The sequence below is a fragment of the Vulpes vulpes genome, chromosome 15 (genome assembly GCF_048418805.1).
Source record: "Vulpes vulpes isolate BD-2025 chromosome 15, VulVul3, whole genome shotgun sequence".
Classification (NCBI taxonomy): Eukaryota; Metazoa; Chordata; class Mammalia; order Carnivora; family Canidae; genus Vulpes; species Vulpes vulpes.
In genome coordinates, this window is record NC_132794.1 from 67,067,037 (window position 1) to 67,087,356 (window position 20,320).

Genomic DNA, 20,320 nt, shown 5'->3' on the forward strand with positions numbered 1-20,320 from the left:
TCTAATTTTAGAGCACTTTTTTCCCTCCTGATATAAGCCTTGTGTCTGTTAGCAGCCACTCCTCAGTAACCCTACACCCATCCCCAGCCTGTGCAAGCACTGATCCTAGCTATCTCTATAGATTTGCTTATTTTGTACTTTTCGTATAAGTGGAGTCACACAATTTATGGTCTCTTTTGATGAGTTTCTTTCACTTAGCAGTGTTTCCATGTTGGAGTTTATATCATACTTCATTCCTTTTTATTGCTGAGTAATGCTCTATTGTATGGATCAACTACACTTTATATACCCATTCATCAGTTGACTGGACATTTGCGCTGTCTATCTTTTGGCTATTAGGAATACTATTATAAACATTCATGTACAAATGTTTGGACATGTTTTCGTTTTTCCTGGATATGAGCCCAGGAGTAGAATTGCTGTTTAGTATTTTGAGGAACTACCAGGTTGTTTTCCACGGCAGCTGCACCATTTTCCATTCCCACCAGCAATGTATGACAATTCCAATTCCTCCATATCCTCACCAGCACTTGTGCATCTTTTGTATTGTAGCCACCTTAGTGGGTGTGTGGTATCATATTGTAACTTTTCTTTGAATTGCTCTGTTGATTACTAAAGTTATATTTTGATGTGCTTTTGGCCAATTGTATTTCTTTGGAAAAAGGTTTCTATAGATAACCCCAACCCCCTTTTAAAATTGTATTGTCTTTTCATTGCTAAGTTGTAAGCTCATACATATTCAGAATGTAGGTCCCTTATCAGATACTTAATTTGCAACATTTTCTCCCATTCTCTGGGCTGCTTCTTCACTTTCTTGGTGATATCACTTGGAGTTCCAAATTTTTCATTCTGATATAGTCCTACTTATTTTTTCTTTTGCTGCATGTACTTTGGTATTATATCTAAAGTGTTGGCCTGACTCCAGGTCATAAAGATTTACTCCTGTATTCTAAGAGTTTTACAGTTTTAGCTTAAATATAGGTCTCTAATACATTTTGAGTTAATTTTTGTGTTTGGTGTGAAGTAGAGGATCTAATTTCATTGTTTTGCTCGTGGATATCCAGTTGTCTCAGCATCATTTGTTAAAAGGACTATTCTTTTCCCATTGAAAATCAACTCATTGTTAAGTTAGAGGTTAATTTCTAGACTCTTGATTCTATTCCACTAAACTGTCTATTCTTATGTCAGTATTCCACTGTCTTTATTACTGTAGTTTTGTAGTAAATACGTTTTTTTGAAACTCGATTAACCTGTTACTGTTTCCTCTTTTACACATCTAACACCAAGCCATTTATTTGTGAGGAACTTGGGCTATTTTTATAGAAATGCCCTAGCTAACTTTGGACTCATTGTATCCTGATGGTGTCACTTAACATGTTCTTCTCTCTCTTTATAAACTAATATTTAGATCTAGCATCTTAATTAAATGCAGGTTAAATTATATATTTTTTATTGCCAAGAATACTTCCTGGAGAGTGCTCTATACTTTCTATTGCATCAGTTAGGAGGCATATGTTGTCCGGGTTATCCCACTTTTATTAAAAGTAAAATTGATTAAGTGGGTTTGAATCAGACTGAACTATTACTATAAAGTTCTCCATTAACTTGTCACTTAATTGGTTTTAGCAGCTACTCAGGCATATTTTGATCTATTGCTTATTTCATTAGGAGCTATAAAATGATGACTTTGGACTCCTTTTATTCCTTCTGTATTTGTTAACTTTGTTAGTTTCCATTTATCAGTTTCCACTTGGGATTGGTGGCCTAGCCACCTGCTAAGGTGGCCCATGATTACTTTAAAGGACTTTTATGGGATTTTATATGTCTGTGTTTTTACCCATTGCAGTCGTCATTCTTTCTGATACTCTAATTACCCCATCACAAGAAATTAACTATATGATGTGTAGGATTTTCTTGGAAATAATCCAGTGCAGGGGATAGGGTGAAGGAGTAGATGAGTCAGGAATGGCCGTGAATTAAAATTGTTGGAGCTGGATGGTGGGTTCATTATATTGTTCTCTCTTCCTTTGTATAAGGTTTTAAAAAAAAATCATCCTGTTATTGGCCAGTGATTACCCCCTTGATGCCAGTCCAGTGTCATTTTGATAGCTTCTTTGATCTCAGACATAAGAAGCCCCAAGAACATTTGATACATTTCCTGCCCCAGAGTTAGAATCAATCACTTCTCCAGGAATCCCTGATTCCTTTTTAGTGGGAAATGGTATTCAGAGGCTGACTGAGGCCCTGACAATGCCACCAGATGGTCCTTGCCCTTAGCTTCCTCAGTAGACACACTAAAAAATGTGTTCCAGGAAAAGAATGAATCAGACATTCAGGTCAGTATTTCCAATTCAAATGAAAGACTACAAGGTTTTCATTTTTTTTTTTTTTGCTTTATTTTAATCTATTTCGTGCTAAAAAGTTTAATTTCTAATAGCTAAAATTATTACTCATTTAATTTACTCTATGACATCCTACTTCTATATAATGTAATAACCTAATTTTATAGTATGTGTGTATATGTTTAGAGAGAAGAGGGTATAGTTTTAAAATAATGTTATCAATATTTGATATGTCTTCTCTGGTTTATTTTATCTTTAAGACATATCTCACTAGGGATGTACAGTGAAAAGACTTTTTCAGAGTTATTTGAAATCATTTTTCTTCTGTGGTTATGCAATCAACTTGATACACTGCTAAGTTCATTTGTTTCAGTTTGCTTTAGATTTTTAGGTATTGAGTTTTTCCCCTCTTTGTGATTTCAGAGTGGCTCTAAAGTGATAACTGTAACATAGGGGATATCCAGAGGTTTTGTTTCTGTCCTTGTTCCCTTCTTTCTTTTTCCCAAAAAGAATCATTTAAATTAGTACTAGATGTATATTTGTATTGTTTTAAAAATGCATATATATTTTTAAAGATTTACTTACGTATTTTAGAAAGAGCCTGCACACATGCGTGTGCAAGATTAGGGGGAAGAGCAAAGGGAGACAGTCTTCAGACTCCTCTCTGAGCATGGAATCTGACATGGGGCCCCATCTCATGATCCATGAGATCATGACCTGAGCTGAAACCAAGAATCATATGCTTAAGTGACTGAGCCACCCTTGCACCCCTAAAAATGTGTATTAGCCATATAAAATGAAAAACACTTTCCTCCCTTTATCACAAAGGATAGCATACTGTACACTCTTTTATCTTTTGCTTTGGTACTTTACAGCGTATCATGGAAATTCTTCTTTGTTAGTTTGATCCTTTTTGTCAGACTGGTTTTATATTTGTGTCCTATTTTTTAAGTGTATGGTGGGATGTGGCAGTCCGTTTTTAATTGTTCCATAAAATACTGGGAGAGTTAGTGACTTCACTGAGTTGTACAAAAAGTCTCTTCTTTCCTCTTCATCATAGAGTAAATGGCTTTTCTTTTTTATTTTCTCTCTCAGTCTAAAGGAATTCCTGCCCAAAGAATACATCAAGCAGAGAGGAGCTGAAAAGAGAATATTTCAGGTATTGGAAATGTACAGAACTTTATTATTCTCCTCACTCCCTAGCCTCATCTATTAGTATGAGAAGGGCCTCAGCACATGATAGTTTCATATCCCATGCATGTACTCTGCTTATATAATAAATGATTAGTGACTCAAGAGTAAAGAAGCTGACAGTTCTACTTTGGGCAGATTTATTATCTTAATCCATACCTTCTTGCTAAAGGTTACTTAGTCCTTCTGAGAAAAATGTGCATACATTTAATTTCAAAGGCATTATATCTTGGTAGTGTCGAAACAAGGTGATTTGCTATTAAAATGCCCTGTAAAAGCAGCTACAAGTAGCTTCTTTGTCCTCATATTTGTTTTTTTGAAGCTTAGAATTTGGAAACTGGTGTCTTTTTTAAAAATTCAGGGATTTTTCCCTAAAAGGCAGAGAGTTTTCTCTTCCAGGCAAACAGTAAGAAAAGCCCTATCATCAACTTTGCCATAAAACTATCACTCCTGTGAATCCAAAATATTAAAGTCTCCTTTGTTATTGAAATGTAAATATAAGTTGAAGTAGAAATTTCATGTGTTTAAAATGCACACAGTCTTTTTTCTAAGCACTCTGACATGCGGGCATTTATATATCCTGCTCTTTGAAAAGCCATATATTTTGGATGGATGTTAGAATGATGCCTATCCTGGAGAACATTGTTTTAGATCTCGTTGAAAGCATTGGTCCTGAACCTTTAGGGATATGGAGTTCTTCCAAAAGTGAATTGCCCTTTAGACTCTGGTCTACCATGTTGCACAGCAGGAATTGTTGCATATGGGTGTAAAATCTCTAGGGAGTTTGGACTCCTGTTTTAGTTAAGAAGCCCTGCATTCAACCTTTCTCTATGCTCTGATCCTTGGTCAACTGGTGTGTCACAGAGGGGTCTCTCCAACACAAGCATTGATGATTGATCATTCATAGCAACTGTACGTGCCATGTATCATAACCACCTCTGCCAAGTCCACCTGCTGGCAGAGCTGCAATAACTGGTCCTTGCTGCTGTCACTTGTAGGAGCATAAGAACTGTGGAGAGATGAGCGAAATAGAAGCCAAGGTCAAGTATGTCAAACTCGCCAGATCCCTCCGGACATATGGTGTGTCCTTTTTCCTGGTGAAGGTAAGTTGGGCAGGGTGCAGAGGGTGTTTGCCTCTGCCACCTCTTCTATTAAAGTGTTTGCTGTCAAGCTTGCTCTGTTGTCCTGAGACCCCTAGCATTTGCAGAGGCAGCATCTGGCCAGTGGTCACTTGAGTTTAGCCATGGGACAGACATGAAGCATGTAAGCTATAAGGCTGGTGAGTGAGCCTGGCCACCCGTTGGGCCTCCAGGCATTTGTGTCTTGTCTTGGCACACTGTCGCTGCTATAAAGTCACTGAAGGACTGCATTTATGTCTACTTGTTACCACTTTACTCTGAAAGTGTTTCACTTAAGATTAATGAGAGTGCTCTGGACTAAGTGAAGGCTGTTGATCACTGCATACCGAATTGAATTGAGGTAGTAAATGCAGCACGCACTTTGTATACTTTTAGGTGGGCTTTGGGATTTTCTGTGGCCTTCAGATCTGATTTCATGGGAATTGTTTGCCTTCCTACTAGAGGGAAAGAGATGGGTCTTTGAAATTCAAGACCAAGGCCCTTGATGGGTGTGTTCTTAGGTGGACTGATAAGTACTCTCATTAGCTTCATTTGTACACCTTGACCTCACACACTCTATTTTAGTCATCTCACTAATAGGTTTCATTGATTTCCACTTGTTTTGCTGTGACTCTTGGCTCCTTGCCTCTTGCCCTTGGCCCTGAAAGAAAACTCCACCATGTGGTGAAGTTTCTCATGTTACTTAAGGCAGAGGAGAGTGTTACCAACTGTGCTCTATCTGTCTCCAGGGACAGAAGTCCCAAGGCCAGAGTTCGGGTGGTTTAAGAAGATTACTTTCCTCACTGCTAAAGAGAACTAGAGAAGAAGAAAGTTATACTGTCCCCTAGGATGTTTATGGGGGAAGAGATGCTTTTCTTGACTCTACTCCTCATTGGAAAAAGCTGCTTCATTTGGGATGAGGAGCAACAAAGATATTACACTGAAGAAGGGGACACACTTCATGCTGATGAGTTACTTAAGCCAGGTAGCTCTTAGTTTTACACCCAGAAATGCTGGGACCCTTGCAAATGATGAAAGCATAGGTGAATCACTTTGTTACTCAGAAAAATCTTTTGGAAGTTGAATTTTTCACATTTAATGTGAGTCTTAAAGTATCAGTGAATTTTTGAATGGGGCTGATGTCTTGTAGGTACAATGACTCCATTTCTCTGGAATGACTCTGCTGCCTTAGCTGAAGTGAGCCCATCTAAACTGTAGTCACCTGCTTTCATCATCCTAGTTTACCCACCCTCACCATGAGCCGATGGCGAGATCTGCTTTTTTAGAAGAAAAAAACTGCTTTCCATTTATTATTCCAAAGAACAGTAGATGGCAGATGAATTGCAGTACCTATAGGGACAAAGATTAAACAAATTCTAAGCATGTCCAATGCTTTGGTCTCAGTTTCCATGCTTTCTTGAGTTTTTCTGTAGTCCTTTATGTATGAAATTCATCTCTTGTATTCATATTGTTTTCCATTAATACCATCACACATGATACAGTCAGTTTCAGTGATGTGCATATAGGTCAATAAATTTATAAAGCACAGATCTCCTGGTTATTGCAAAGTTTTGTAGATTTGGTTAAATGAAAACTTCTTTTACAAAAGTATTTAAGGCAAAATAATGAAAATTTCCTTTCTTCCTCCCTCTCTCCTTTTCTTTTTTCCATCTCTCTCTCTTTCTCTCTTTCTCTCTCTCTCTCTCTCTTTCTCTTGCATGCCTTTGAAGAAAAGCCAGGATCAACTTTCATGTGTGTATTAGACGTATAAGTTTTGGTTTTCCTTAGTTTTATTTTTATTTTTTTTTGGTCATGTGATGAAAGTGAGCACCCTGCACACTTTAATTTTTTGCTCAGTGGTCTTACTTATATACATTTTATTTTAACATTGATTTTGATAGGAGCACCTGGGTGGCTCAGTTGGTTGAGCATCTCTTGATCTCAGTTCAGGTTATAATCTTGGGATCATGAAATCAAGCTCTGCTGGTCTGGTGCCTACTGAGGATTCTCTCTCCCTCTCCTTTTTCCCCTTACATCTCCCACATGCATGCTCGCTATCTCAAAACAAACAAACAAAGTTGATTTTGATAGTTTGCATGACTGCAGATTGCTGTTTTGAAAGTAGTTCAACCGAGAATTCAGGATTAATTTAATACTATGGATTAATGAACATCATAAATCAGATGAATAGGTCAAATAAAATGACCTCATATACAGTGAACTGTCTGGAAAAGAAATACCGAAAATTACACTTATGATAGTATCAAAAATAATAAATTACTTAAGAATGAATTTAACCAAGGAAATGAAAGATCTGTACACTGAAAACTTTAAGATGCTGGTGAAAGAAATTTAACACAATACAAATAAATGGAGAGATCCCATGTTCCTGGATTGGAAGAGTTAATACTATTAAATAGTCCATTCACTTAGAATAATTTTCAACCCACAGATCTCTGTACGTGCTATAACAATATATAGTCTTTAACTTTTACATTTATTTTTAAATTCAGCAAAATATATGGCTAAGGGATAGTAAGTTTTTTAAAAGCATAAGTAACAGATTTCTCTAGAACCCCAACCTAAACATATCATTAAATGGCATAATATAAGAAGTTAAAAGTGAGTGATTCTAGCATCTCATTCACTACTTGTATAGGCTATTGGAAATTTAAGTCATAACTTAGGAAACATTTAGATATTGATGTTGAACACACTTAATCATACCACATGACCTTGAGATTAATCATAGATATTCTCAGAGTAGTTAGATATATTTATAGGATACTTCTATCATACTTTCTTCTATATCCATGAACACATTAACCCAATATTCAGAGCATTATACTTTATTGTTATAAAAAAAAAAAAGTACTTGGGTATTGGAGTTAGAAGATGGGCCTGGAATCCAGGATAGCAATATACATCTATGTGGGAAATAGCAGAAACTTGTATGACTTTGAGAGACATCCATAAACTCCCTCAGCCTCAGTTTCTTCATCTGAAAAATGGGAGTAATAATGCCTTACAGAGTGCTAGTGAAGATTAAGTGAGGTGATGTAAGTAAAGAAATGTAGTGCCTGGAAAGTTAAGGATATTTGATAAATTTTACATTATCCTTAACCCTTCCCACATCTCCCTAATCCCTGGCTCCTGAATCTTCCAATTTGTAATTTGCTTATAGCAGCCACAATGTAGAGCAAGAGTCGCAAACTTTGCTAGTAAAGAGTCAAATGGTATCCTAGGCTTTGTGGGGCATACTGTTCATCTCTGCCCATGTGGCCTGAAAATAACTGTATGCAACACGTAAACGAATGAGCATGGTTAGGTGTCTATAATGCTTTATTTATGGGCTCTGAAATTTCAATTTCATATAATTTTCACATGTCACATAGTTATTATTCCTCTTGTGGGTTTTTTTGTTTTGTTTTGTTTTTTGTCAACCACTTAAAAATGGAAAATTCAGTCTTAGCTCTCAGGCCGTAAAAAAGCAGGCAAAAAGCTGGGGTTAGCACTTGCTGTAGTTTGCTGACTCTGATGTAGAGAATGTCTATAAGCCATATAATGAGTCCACAGGGAACAGCTTTATGTGGCAGTATTCTCGGTGGCTAAGAACATAAGCTTTGAAAAGAAACACCTAGATTTGGATTCTGGCTTTGCCACTTAGTTTTACCTTAGATAAGTTACTTTACCTTCTATCTATATGCATGCTTGCTCACGTATAAAATTGTGCCTTTTTAAGAGGTTTAAATGAAATAGTATTGAAAAGGGGATTGTGCCATAGAAGATCTCAGTGAATGGAAGCTATAAATGTCTAGTTTTCCTCTTATATTGACTTGTTTTGCATTTTATCTTGATAACACTAATCAAAACCCCATAAGCAATGGTAAGCCATTTCCCATGACCTGCAGAGGACCTTGTTTCATTACAGGAAATTCCTATGTAAACCTTTCTCATTTATAAGCTTGTCTTTTAACTTTCCCTGTAGCCACAGCCAGAACCTTGAGGTGTGAGATATGTGGGGAGGTGACCCTTTTCTCCCCTTAACCATAAAAGCATCACAGAGGGCATTTGGAGCTTCTCAGAATCCTGAGTAAAGCTGGGTAGATGACAAGTTGTTAGAGAAAAATGGCTAATGGAAAGGATCTTTAATACCATTTTGTTCTTTTTTAAAAAAAGTTTTATTTATTTAAGTAATCTCTACACCCAGGGTGGAGCTTGAACTCACTATCCTGAGATCAAGAGTTTCATGCTCTTCAAACTGAGCCAACCAGGCACCCCTAACTAACACCATTTTGCTCTTGAGCAGCCTTTTCTTTCTGCCATGCCCCTAAAAGAGATAAGTATCTTGATAAGACAGCAAAGCACACAAGCCAGCCCTTTGACACCAAGCCAGGGTTGGCGAATTCTAGTGAGCACAGCTGGGTCACAGGTTTAGGCCACATCGAATTTAAAGATTTTATTTATTTATTCATGAGAAACGCAGAGATAGAGACAGAGACACAGGCAGAGGGAGAAGCAGGCTCCACGCAGAACCCAACATGGGATGCGATCCTGGGTCTCCAGGTAGGCCCTGGGCCAAAGGCGGCACTAAACCACTGAGCCACCCTGGCTGCCCCACATCGAATTTAGAGCCAGAACATGCCAAAGCGTAACCCACTTGCATCTCTTCACTCAATTCTAAATCTCCCATGTAAGAAGCAGCCAGTCTTCATTCCAGTGAGAAGAGCTGAAAGAAAAGCAGGCTTGACCATAGCCAGTCACTGGTTTTGAAGCCACTGTAATGGTTGAGATGTGTTTGAAAGAGGAGGGGCAGGGCTTGTTAATGAATCCTGCCTCTCCTTAGTAGAATACATACATTCTCCTGCCTCTAAGTTATGCAAGCTCAAGACATCTTCCAAACAAAACCAACCTAATGAGGACCACCTGGAGAGAAATTTCGGCATAATAGCAGCTACAGCTGCTATAGCGCTCCTGCTTGGGAGACGGGACTTGGGCCTGCCTAGCCTGCTTTCTATTCTGCAGATAAAAGAGCGCTGATCTCTGTAGCTGAAGTTGGCAAGGCCAGGTGTAGGGTGGACTGGGATGTGTGGGATATGGAGAGGAAGAGGAAGCCCCTCCCAGTATGCAGGCTCTACCACTGTGGGTCTAAGGCAGGGCTTCATGGGGAAGAACCAGTGTAGCTAGCACTGAGCTGAGCCTTTTGCTCTTTTAACTTTCTCCAGCTGCTCTGTGTTTTATGGATAGGCTGAAATAATATGATCCCTTGACAGTGGTCTCTGTTGCTGGGTTTCAGCATTTTCTGAGTTTCTTCTGTCCCCTTCTCCCTAATCCTGATCTGATGGAATGCCCACTGTAGGTTATTAGCATGTTCCCTGTGGCTTTCTCTCCTGTCCCGAAAACTCACAATTCTGTGTTCCCTCACCCCAAAGCCTCTTGCCCGCTGGGAGGTGCAGATGGAAAAGGCTGAAGGCAACAGCTGCAAACCATATTTTATTTCAGATCCCCTCAGGGTCCCAGCAGCTGGGCTCGTGCCAACCCTGTGTGACTAACTGCCTAGAACCTCTTTGCCTAAATTTCTGTGTGGCTCCTGACACCAGATTGGACTAGCTGGCATCATCCATGCTGCATTGCTTATTATCCCTTGTGGAACCGGCATCTCTTTACAAAAAATTCTTACTCTTCTCAGTATTTTCTTAAGGATTGGGAGGTTCTTCCACTGCCAATAATATTCCCCTTGTTGGACACTCACTCAGATTCCTGGTCCTGTTCTCTTCTTCTCCTGGGAGGATGCTGGAGGTGTGCTGTGACCTTAACCGACAGATGGCTTATGAACTGCTCATGGGGCTTAGTGGGGATTTTTGTCTTCCCTGATTGCTTTTTTTTTTTTAAGATTTTATTTATTTATTCATGAGGGACAGAGAGAGAGAGAGAAAGAGAGAGAGAGAGAGAGAGAGGCAGAGACACAGGCAGAGGGAGAAGCAAGCTCCATGCAGGGAGCCCAACATGGGACTTGATCCCGGGTCTCAGGATCAGGCCGTGGGCTGAAGGCAGCGCTAAACCGCTGAGCCACCCGGGCTGCCCTCTGATTGCTTTTACCACAGTAGAGTACACAGTGGTAGACTGTGCTTTTGAAGTCAGAAACATTTTTGAGCTATTTAAATTTGTGTTCAAATCATGGCCGTACCACTCACTAGTGCTTGCCTTGGATGGTTTGCAGATCTCTTCATTTGCAAATTGAGGATGATGAGACCAACATTTGAGGGATGCTCTGAAAATTAGTAGATAGTATTAAATACCTAGCACATTTCTGTTATTTTAAAATTGCTTATCCCTTTGTATACATAATTTGTGTGTGCTGATTGGTATGTATATTCCTCTGAGAATAGTGATTTAGACATTGCTAACTTTCAGGAAATATTTGGGAAGGTTTATTTTTTCTCCTGATAACAATAGAAATAGATTTTTTTTTTCTTTGAGAGTGAGAGAGAAAGAAAAAGGGACAGAAGGAAAAGGAGAGGGGCAGCCCGGGTGGCTCAGCGGTTTAGCGCCGCCTTCAGCCCAGAGCCTGATCCTGGAGACCCGGAATCAAGTCCCATGTTGGGTTCCCTGCCTGGAGCCTGCTTCTCCCTCTGCCTGTGTCTCTGCCTCTCTCTCTCTCTCTCTCTCTCTCTCTGTCTCTCATGAATAAATAAATAAAATCTTTTTAAAAAAAAAAAGAAGAAGAAGAAGAAGAAGGAGGAAAGGCAGAGAGAATCTTAAGTACCACACCCAGCACAGAGCTGGATGCAGGGCTTGATCTCACAACCCTGAGATCATGACCTGAGCCAAAATCAAGTTGGATGCTTTAATTGACTGAACTACCCAGACAGATTTGTTTTAAGTGAAATTTGGAGAATAAGGAAAAGAACAAGAAAATAATACAAATCACTTGAGATGATCACTGCCATTTTATCATGTAATGAGATTTTTATTTAAAAAAAAATCTGTTATGAATTCTATTTAAAAATTTTATTTTTAAAATTTTGTTTCATGTAGGGTTACACTGTACAAATGGTTTTTATTTTAGACCATATTGAGAATTTGTAGCCATGAATCTAGTTGTTTTCCAGTCATATGGTTTTTTCTAATTTACTTAAAAATTCCCCTGTTGAAAATTTTGGTTATGGATTTCCAGTTTTTCACTATGATAGACTATAGTTACACATAGTCTTTTCACACATTTAGAACTTCGTTTTGAGTAGCTTTCTAAAAGCAAGCTGTGTCAAAAGGGGGAGCATTGTTATAGCTTTGGATTAATATTGATTCATTTTCTTCCATAAAGATTTTGCCACTTTAAATTCCCATCCATAGTGATCCTTTTTCATACCTTCTTCAATTTCAGTATTTAATTTTTAAAAAAGCTCTCCATTTTATTAAGTGAAAACCTAACTTAATTGCTTGGTTTTTACTTTTTGTTCTAATTTTTTTCTTAAGTTTTTCTTTTAATTACCTGGTATTAATTACAGTTAAGTGCACTCCTTCATCCTCATCACCTATTTCACCCATCTTCCCACCCATCTCCCCTCTGATAACCATCAATTTGTTTTCTATAGTTAAGAGTCTGTTGCTTAGTTTGTCTCTTTTAACCCCCTTTGTTCATTTGTTTTGTTAAATTCTTAAATTCCACCTAGGAGTGAAATCATACAGTATTTGTCTTTCTCTGCTGACTTATTTCCTTATTGTGCTTTCTAGTTCCATCCTTGTCATTGCAAATGGCAAGATTTTGTTGCTTTTATGGCTGAATAATATTCCATTGTGTGTATACGTGTGTATGTGTATGTATATATACGTACTACCATTATATATATATAATGGTGTGTGTGTGTGTATATATATATATATATATATATAATGGTAGTGTGTGTGTGTGTGTGTGTATATATATATATATATATATATAATGGTAGTATGTGTGTGTAAAACACACACCTCTGTATCCATTCATCAGTTGGTGGACGCTTGGGCTGTTGCTGTATCTAGGCTATTGTAAATAATGCAGCTATAAACATAGGTGTGTATGTTCCCTTTGAATTAGTGTTTTTGTATTCTCTGAGTTAAATACCCAGTAGTGCAATTGCTTAGGGTAGTTCTACTTTTGAATTTTTGATGAATCTCCATACCGTTTTCCATAGTGACTGTACCAGTTTGCATTTTTACCAACAATGCAAGAGGATTATTTTTTCTGCACATCCTCACCAGCATTGTCATTTCTTATGTTTTTGATTTCAGCCATTCTGACTGGTGTGAGGTGATATCTCATTGTAGCTTGGATTTGCATTTCCCTGATGATCAGTGGTAATGAGCATCTTTTCATGTGTCTATTGGCCATCTGTATGCCTTCTTTGGAGAATTGTTCATGTCTTCTGCCCATTTTAAAACTAGATTATTTGTTTTATTGGGTATTGAGTTTTATTTATTTATTTTTAAATTTTTATTTATTTATGATAGGCACACAGTGAGAGAGAGAGGCAGAGAGATAGGCAGAGGGAGAAGCAGGCTCCATGCACCGGGAGCCCGAAGTGGGATTCGATCCCGGGTCTCCAGGATCGCACCCTGGGCCAAAGGCAGGCGCCAAACCGCTGCGCCACCCAGGGATCCCCATGATAATGAGCATCTTTTCATGTGTCTGTTGGCCATCTGTATGCCTTCTTTGGAGAATTGTTCATGTCTTCTGCCCATTTTTAAACTAGATTGTTTTATTGGGTGTTGAGTTTTAGAAGTTCTTTCTGTATTTTGGATACTAACCCTTTATCAGATATGTCATTTGCAAATATCTTCTCTCATTCCATGGATTGTCTTTTAGTTTTGTTGATAGTTTCCTTTACTGTGCAGAAGCTTTCTGTTTTGCTATAGTCCCAGTAGTTTATTGTTGCTTTGTTTCCCTTGCCTCAGTGGGCATATCTAGAAAAAATGACTATGGCTAATGTCAGATAAAATTTCTAGAAAAATTCTTTTAGAATTTTTATGGTTTCAGGTCTCACATTTAGGTCTTTATTGTGAATTGGTTTTTGTATGTGGTATAGGAAAGTGGTTTAGTTTCATTCTTAGGCATGTTGCTGTCTAATTTTCCCAACACTATTTGTTGTAAAGACTGTCTTTTTCTGATTGGATATTCTTTCCTTCTTTGAGAAAGATTAGTTGACCATATAATCGTGGGTTCATTTGTGGATTTTCTATTCTATTCCATTTATGTGTCTATTTTTATGCCAGTACCATATTGTTTTAGTTACTACAGCTTTTTAATATAACTTGAAGTTCAGAATTGTGATTCCTCCAGCTTTGCTTTTCTTTTTCAAGATTGTTTGGCTTTTCAGGATCTTTTGTGGTTTTATACAAATTTTAGAATTTTTTATTTTAGCTCTAAAAAATGCTGTATTTGGATAGGGATTGCATTAAATGTGTAGATAGCTTTGGGTAGTATAGACATTTTAACAATATTTGTTCTTCCAATCCATGAGCATGGAATGTCTTTCCATTTCTTTGTGTCTTCAATTTCTTTCATTGATGTTTTCTAGGTTTCAAAGTACAGGTCTTTAACCTCTTTGGTTAGGTTTATTCCTGGGTATTTTTTTTAAATTTTTTTTTATTATTTATTTATGATAGTCATACAGAGAGAGAGAGAGAGAGGCAGAGAGAGAAGCAGGCTCCATGCACCGGGAGCCTGACGTGGGATTTGATCCCGGGTCTCCAGGATCGCGCCCTGGGCCAAAGGCAGGCGCCAAACCGCTGCGCCACCCAGGGATCCCGTATTCCTGGGTATTTTATTACTTTTGGTGCAATTGTAAATAAGATTGTTTTCTTAATTTCTCTTTGTACTGTTCATTATTGGTATATAGAAATGCAATGGATTTCTGTACATTGATTTTGTATCCTGTGACTTTAATTAGTTTAACAGTTCTAGCCGTCTTTTGGTGGAGCCTTTCAGGTTTTCTATAGAGTATCATGCTATCCGCAAATAGTGAGTTTTGCTTCTTCCTTACCAGTCTAGGTGTCTTTTATTTATTTTTGTTGTCTGATTGCTGTGGCTAGGACTTCTAGTACATGTTGAATAAAAGTGATGAGGGTGGACATCCTTATCTTTTCCTGATCTTAGGGGAAAGTCTTCTAATCTTTTCCCATTGAGGATAACATTCGTTGTTGGTTTTCCATGTATGGCCTTTATTATGTTGAGATATGTTACCTCTAAACCTATTTTGTTGAGGATTTTTATCACGAATGGGTGTTTTACTTTATCAAATGATTTTTCTGCATCTATTAAAATGCTCATGTGGTTTTTACCCTTTCTTTATTGACATATCATGTTGATTTGTGAATACTGAAACATCCTTGCAGTCCCAGAATAAATCCCACTTGATTGCAGGGAATTTTTTTGATGTATTGTTGATTTTGGTTTGCTAACATTTTGTTGGAGGATTTTTGCATCAGAGATACTGGTCTGTACTCTTGTGGTGTCTTTATCTGACTTTGGTATCAGGATAATGCTGGCCTCACAGAATTAATTTTGAAGCTTTCCTTCTTTTTCTATTTCTTAGAGTAGTTTGAGGAGAATAGGTATTACTATTCTTTAAATATTTGGTAGTATTCACTTGTGAAGCCATCTGGTCCTGGACTTTTGTTTGTTGGGAGTTATTTGAATACTGACCCAATTTCTTTGGTGGTTATCAGTCTGTTCAAATTTTCTGTTTCTTCTTTCAGTTTTAGGTGTTTATATGTTTCTGAGAATTTATCCATTTCTTCTAGGTTGTCCAATTTGTTGGCATATGGTTTTTTGTAATATTCTTTCTTTTTTAAAGATTGTATTTCTTTATTTGAGAGAGAGACAGAATGAGTGAAGAGAGGGGCAGAGGGAGAAGCAGACTCCCCACTGAGCAGAGCCCGATGCAGGGCTCAATCCCAAGACCCTGAGATTATGACCTGAGCTCAAGTCAAATAATTAACTGATTTAGCCATTCAGGTGTCTTGTGTAATATTCTCTTTCAACTGTTTGTATTTCTATCACATTGGTTGTTTCTCCTCTCTCATTTGTAATTTTATTTGAGTACTTTCTCCTTTTTTTTTTTTTTTTTTTTGATAAATTCAGTTAGACGTTAATCAGTTTGATTTTTTTTCCAAAGAACCAGCTCCTGGTTTCATTTTTCTGTTCCATTTTTTTTTTGTTGTTGTTTCTTGTGCTTTTTCTAGCTCCTTCAGGTATAAGGGTTAGGTTGTTTGAGACTTTTCTTGCTTCCGAAGGTACGCCTATATTCCTGTATACTTCCCTCTTAGAAACACTTTTGCCGCATACCAAAGATTTTGAACCATGTATTTTCCTTTTCATTTGCTTCCATGTACATTTTTATTTCTTCTTTTATTTCCTGGCTGATCTATTCGTTGTTTATTAGCATGTCCTTTAACCTCTATATATTTGTGATCTTTCCAGAGTTTTTCTTGTGATTGACTTCAAGTTTCACAGCATTATGATCAGAAAAGATACATGATATGACTTTGATCTCCTTGAGCTTGTTGAGGCTTGTTTTGTGGCAAATATGTGATCTATTCTGGAGAATGTTCCATGTACACTTGAAAAGAATGTGTATTCTGCTATTGTAGGGTGGAATGTTATGAATTTATCTGTTAATCTGGTCCAATGTGTCATTCACAGGCATTGTTTTTCTTACTGATTTTCTGTTTTGATGATCTGTCCACTGATGTAAGTGGGGTGTTAAAGTCCCCTGCAATTATTGTGTTATTATCAGTCTTTAGGTCTAAAGTGAGGCTTTTGTAGTAAGTCTATAGATGGGTCTTGCTCTTTATTCATTCTGTCACCCTTTGTCTTTTGATTAGAGTATTTGGTCCATTTACATTCAAGGTAAGATGTATTTATTGCCATTTTATTACTTGTTTTTGGTTGTTTCTGAAGATTTTCTTGGATCTATTCTTGTCTTTCTTTAATGGTTTTCTTTGGTGATATGTTTGGATTTCTTTCTCTATTCTTTGCATATTTATTAGCAGGTTTTGATTTGTGGTTACAGTTAGATTTGTATATAACCTTTTCTGCATAAAGCAGTCTATATTAACTTGATGATCATTTAAATTTGAACCCATTCTTTACTCTTCTCCTTCCCATGTCCTTAGGTATATGGTGTCCTATTTTTACATACTTTTATTTTGTAAGTTCCTTGACTGATTTTTTTTTTTTTAACAGAAATACTCATTTTATTCTGTTTTGTGTTTCCTACCTTCATGTTGTCATTTTTGGTCATTCATTTCTACTCAGACAATCCTCTTTAATATTTCTTGCTGGGCTGATTTAGTGACCATGAACTCCTTTTTTTGTTTGGGAAACTATTCTCCAATTCTAAATGATAGTCTTGCTGGATAGAGCATTCCTGGATGTAGGTTTTTCCCATTCAGCACTTTAAACATATCATGTCATTCCTTTCTGGCTTGGAAAGTTTCTACTGAAAACCCTGCAGGTTTCCTTTGTATGTAACTGTCTTCTTTTGTCTTGTTGCTTTTAATATTTTTTCTTTTTCATTATATTTTACCATTCTAATTATGAAATGTCTTGCTGTGGATCTGCTTTTGTTGATTTTGTTGGGGGTTCCCTGTTCCTCCTAGATCTGGGTGTCTGTTTCCTTCCCCCAGAGTAGGGAAGTTTTCACCTATTATTTCTTCAAATAAATTTTCTGCCTTCTTTTCTCTTTTCTTCTGGGACTTCTATAATATGAATGTTATTGTGTTTGCTGGAATCACTGAGTTCCCTAAGTCTGTTCTCATTTTGTGGAATTCTTCTTTCTCTATTTTGTTTAGCCTGATTACCTTCCATTACTCTGTCTCCTAGGTCATTAATTCATTCCCCTGCTTCTTCCAGCCTGCAGTTCATTCCATCAAGAGTATTTCTCCTTTTATTTATTGAGCCCTTGATCTCTGCTATGTTATTCCTCATCTCTGTGTTAGCGGTCTCACTGATACTGTCCACTCTTTTCTCATGTTTACTGAGTATCCTTATGCTCATTGCTTTAAATTCTCTATCAGGCATATTACTTATATCTGTTTACCATAGATCTCTGGTTATGGCCTTTTCCTATGCTAATGCTGCACTGGTTCCACATTTGGCACTGTGCTTGTGCTGAGCAGCATGGGAGGGAAATGTTACCAGCCAGCTCTTTTGTTCCCATAGGAGTCTCTCTTTGAATGCTGCCTCTCTGCTATGTGCTCCAAGATGATTAACTAACTTCCCCCACTGTGTACTCCATCTATCTCCATACTGTATATCCATGGGCTTTTTGCCCTGTCCTTTTCTCCAAGATCAGTCCCAATCCCCTTGAGACTCTTCCATTATGTCCATTGATCTTTAAAGCTCCAGGTTTTGGGGATCCCTGGGTGGCTCAGCAGTTTAGCGCCTGCCTTCGGCCCAGGACATGATCCTGGAGTCCCAGGATCGAGTCTCACATCAGGCTCCCTACGTGGAGCCTGCTTCTTCCTCTGTCTCTCTCTCTCTCTCTCTCTCTCTCTCTCTCTCTCTCTGTCTCTCGTGAATAAATAAATAAAATCTTAAAAAAAAAAAAAAAAAAAAAAAAAAAAAACAACTCCAGGCTTTAAGCTCTACTGATTGCAAAAACTCATGAGTTTTCGCCCCTTTCTCTTTTCAAGGCAATTGCTATGGGGATTCCTTTTCCCTGTGTGGTCCCCTATGTGCTAGTCTGTCTCTAACCCTTCTCTGAGATCACCTATCCCTCCCCAGCACAGTGACCATGATTCACTTCTCTCTCAAGCTGCATCCCCACACTTCCTATGTTCTTTATTGTGGCCTCTTCTCTACCTTTAGTTACAGAATTTGTTCTACCAGTCTTCAGTCACTTGGGGGTATTTATGATGATCTGATAGTTACTATGTGTATTTGTGGGATTAGGAGAGCCTAGGATCCTCCTAGTCCACTGCCATCTTCTCCTTCCTCCCCCCTGAAATGAAAGTCTGCTTTATTATTTTGAATGTATTTTGTTGTGTTCTTTGCCAGTTATTTTTGTTGATCTATGATAACCTTTCACATATACAGTATATAAAGTCTTTCACTATCATAATTATTGTAAATATTTATCTGTAATCATTTGCTTTTTAATTTTGCTTACGGTGAGGTTTCTTTCTTTTTCTCATATTTACCCTCTATTTTTTAGATGTATCAAAGTCTGTATGTTTGTAGTTAAAGATGTTGATTTTTCCCTTTATGAATTTCCTTTGTTTTGGTGCTTGTGCTTAAAAGTCATTTCCATCCTAGGAATCACAAAAATATCCACCTATATATTCTTCCTCAATTATTAATCTCAATTTTTTTTTGCCATTAGTATGAGGTAGGGGTCCATTATTTTAATAGGCATGATTACTATTAAATTATTAAAGCTAATTATAAAAGGCTTTTTCAGAGTCAGTAGATGTACATACAAACACCAAAACAAAGAATTCAAATAGAAGTATATTTAGGAGATTTACACGAAAAGGTTTCTGTATCTTTTAGTGAGAAGATTCTACTTTGGCAGAGTTTTAATTAATTCTAAATAGCTAATATGCCATGTTATAATTCTACATTAAATCTTTTTTGTTATTCGCTGAGTTGGCTATTAGAAGTGATAATATTTGGAATTTATATTAACTTCTATTTCTCTGGATATCTACTCAGTTCTGTCCCTTCTATCTGTCACAGATTGGTTTTGGAACAACCTGTCTTCCTAAACAGCATCTCTTTTTGGGAAGCGTGCCTCTGGGCAGCCCGAGTGGCTCAGCGGTTTAGTGCAGCCTTCAGCCCAGGGCGTGATCCTGGAGACCCGGGATCGAGTCCCATGTCGGGCTCCCTGAGTGGAGCCTGCTTCTCCCTCTGCCTCTGCCTGTTCCACCCTCCCCCAACCATGTCTCTCATGAATAAATAAATAAAATCTTTAAAAAAAAAAAAAAAAGGAAGTGCGCCTTTGTGGATTTTTCTAGTCTTCTCATGTCACTGTTTTAACTTCCATATCGTTAGTGAGTCATTCACCTAGTCCCAAAACCCTGGTTTTCTAGTAGCCCTGCCTATTTTGAAACATAGTTATGTAGGCAACCTCAGATAAAACACCATGACTTGGCAAAATCATATGTATTCAGGGAGAGCACTAACCCTTGGTATTTCCTGTTTCAGGAAAAGATGAAAGGCAAGAACAAGCTGGTGCCTCGCCTGTTGGGCATCACCAAGGATTCAGTGATGCGTGTGGATGAGAAGACCAAGGAGGTGCTGCAGGAGTGGCCGCTCACCACGGTTAAGCGCTGGGCGGCCTCACCCAAGAGCTTCACCCTGGTATGGACTGGCTAACAGGGAGGATCAACATGGCCTTAGGCAAGATTGTGGGGTGGGAAGGCGAATACAAGTTCATTGGGCTTCCCTTGCCTTAGAGAGCAATGTGGAGAGGGACAGATGGTGGGAGTCCAGAGGACCAGGACTGTTCCAGTCTTCTGTGTTCCCGATGCTGTCCCTAGCATGCCCTAAGAGGAAACTGTCTAATGCTCAGAGGCTAGTCAAAGGCTCCTTCATCTCTAGTTGTTTTAGAAGTTCCCAAGCATTGTGACATCTTGCTTAAGTGTTTTTTCCCAACCTGCGTGGAAATAGCATACTGTATAGGG

The 20,320-nt window shown here is 37.9% G+C and overlaps 1 protein-coding gene across 18 annotated transcripts in view; it reads left to right on the forward strand.

Annotated features, from left to right (window-relative positions):
* The window catches only part of TLN2 (talin 2), a 424,341-nt gene that overhangs the window by 248,969 nt on the left and 155,052 nt on the right, over nt 1-20,320 (forward strand). For all 18 annotated transcript variants that reach the window (XM_072738715.1, XM_072738723.1, XM_072738718.1 and 15 more), the window contains 3 exons: nt 3,438-3,501; nt 4,532-4,636; nt 19,842-19,997. In XM_072738715.1, the coding sequence (XP_072594816.1) occupies nt 3,438-3,501; nt 4,532-4,636; nt 19,842-19,997 (325 nt within the window). The remainder of the gene's footprint in view (nt 1-3,437; nt 3,502-4,531; nt 4,637-19,841; nt 19,998-20,320) is intronic.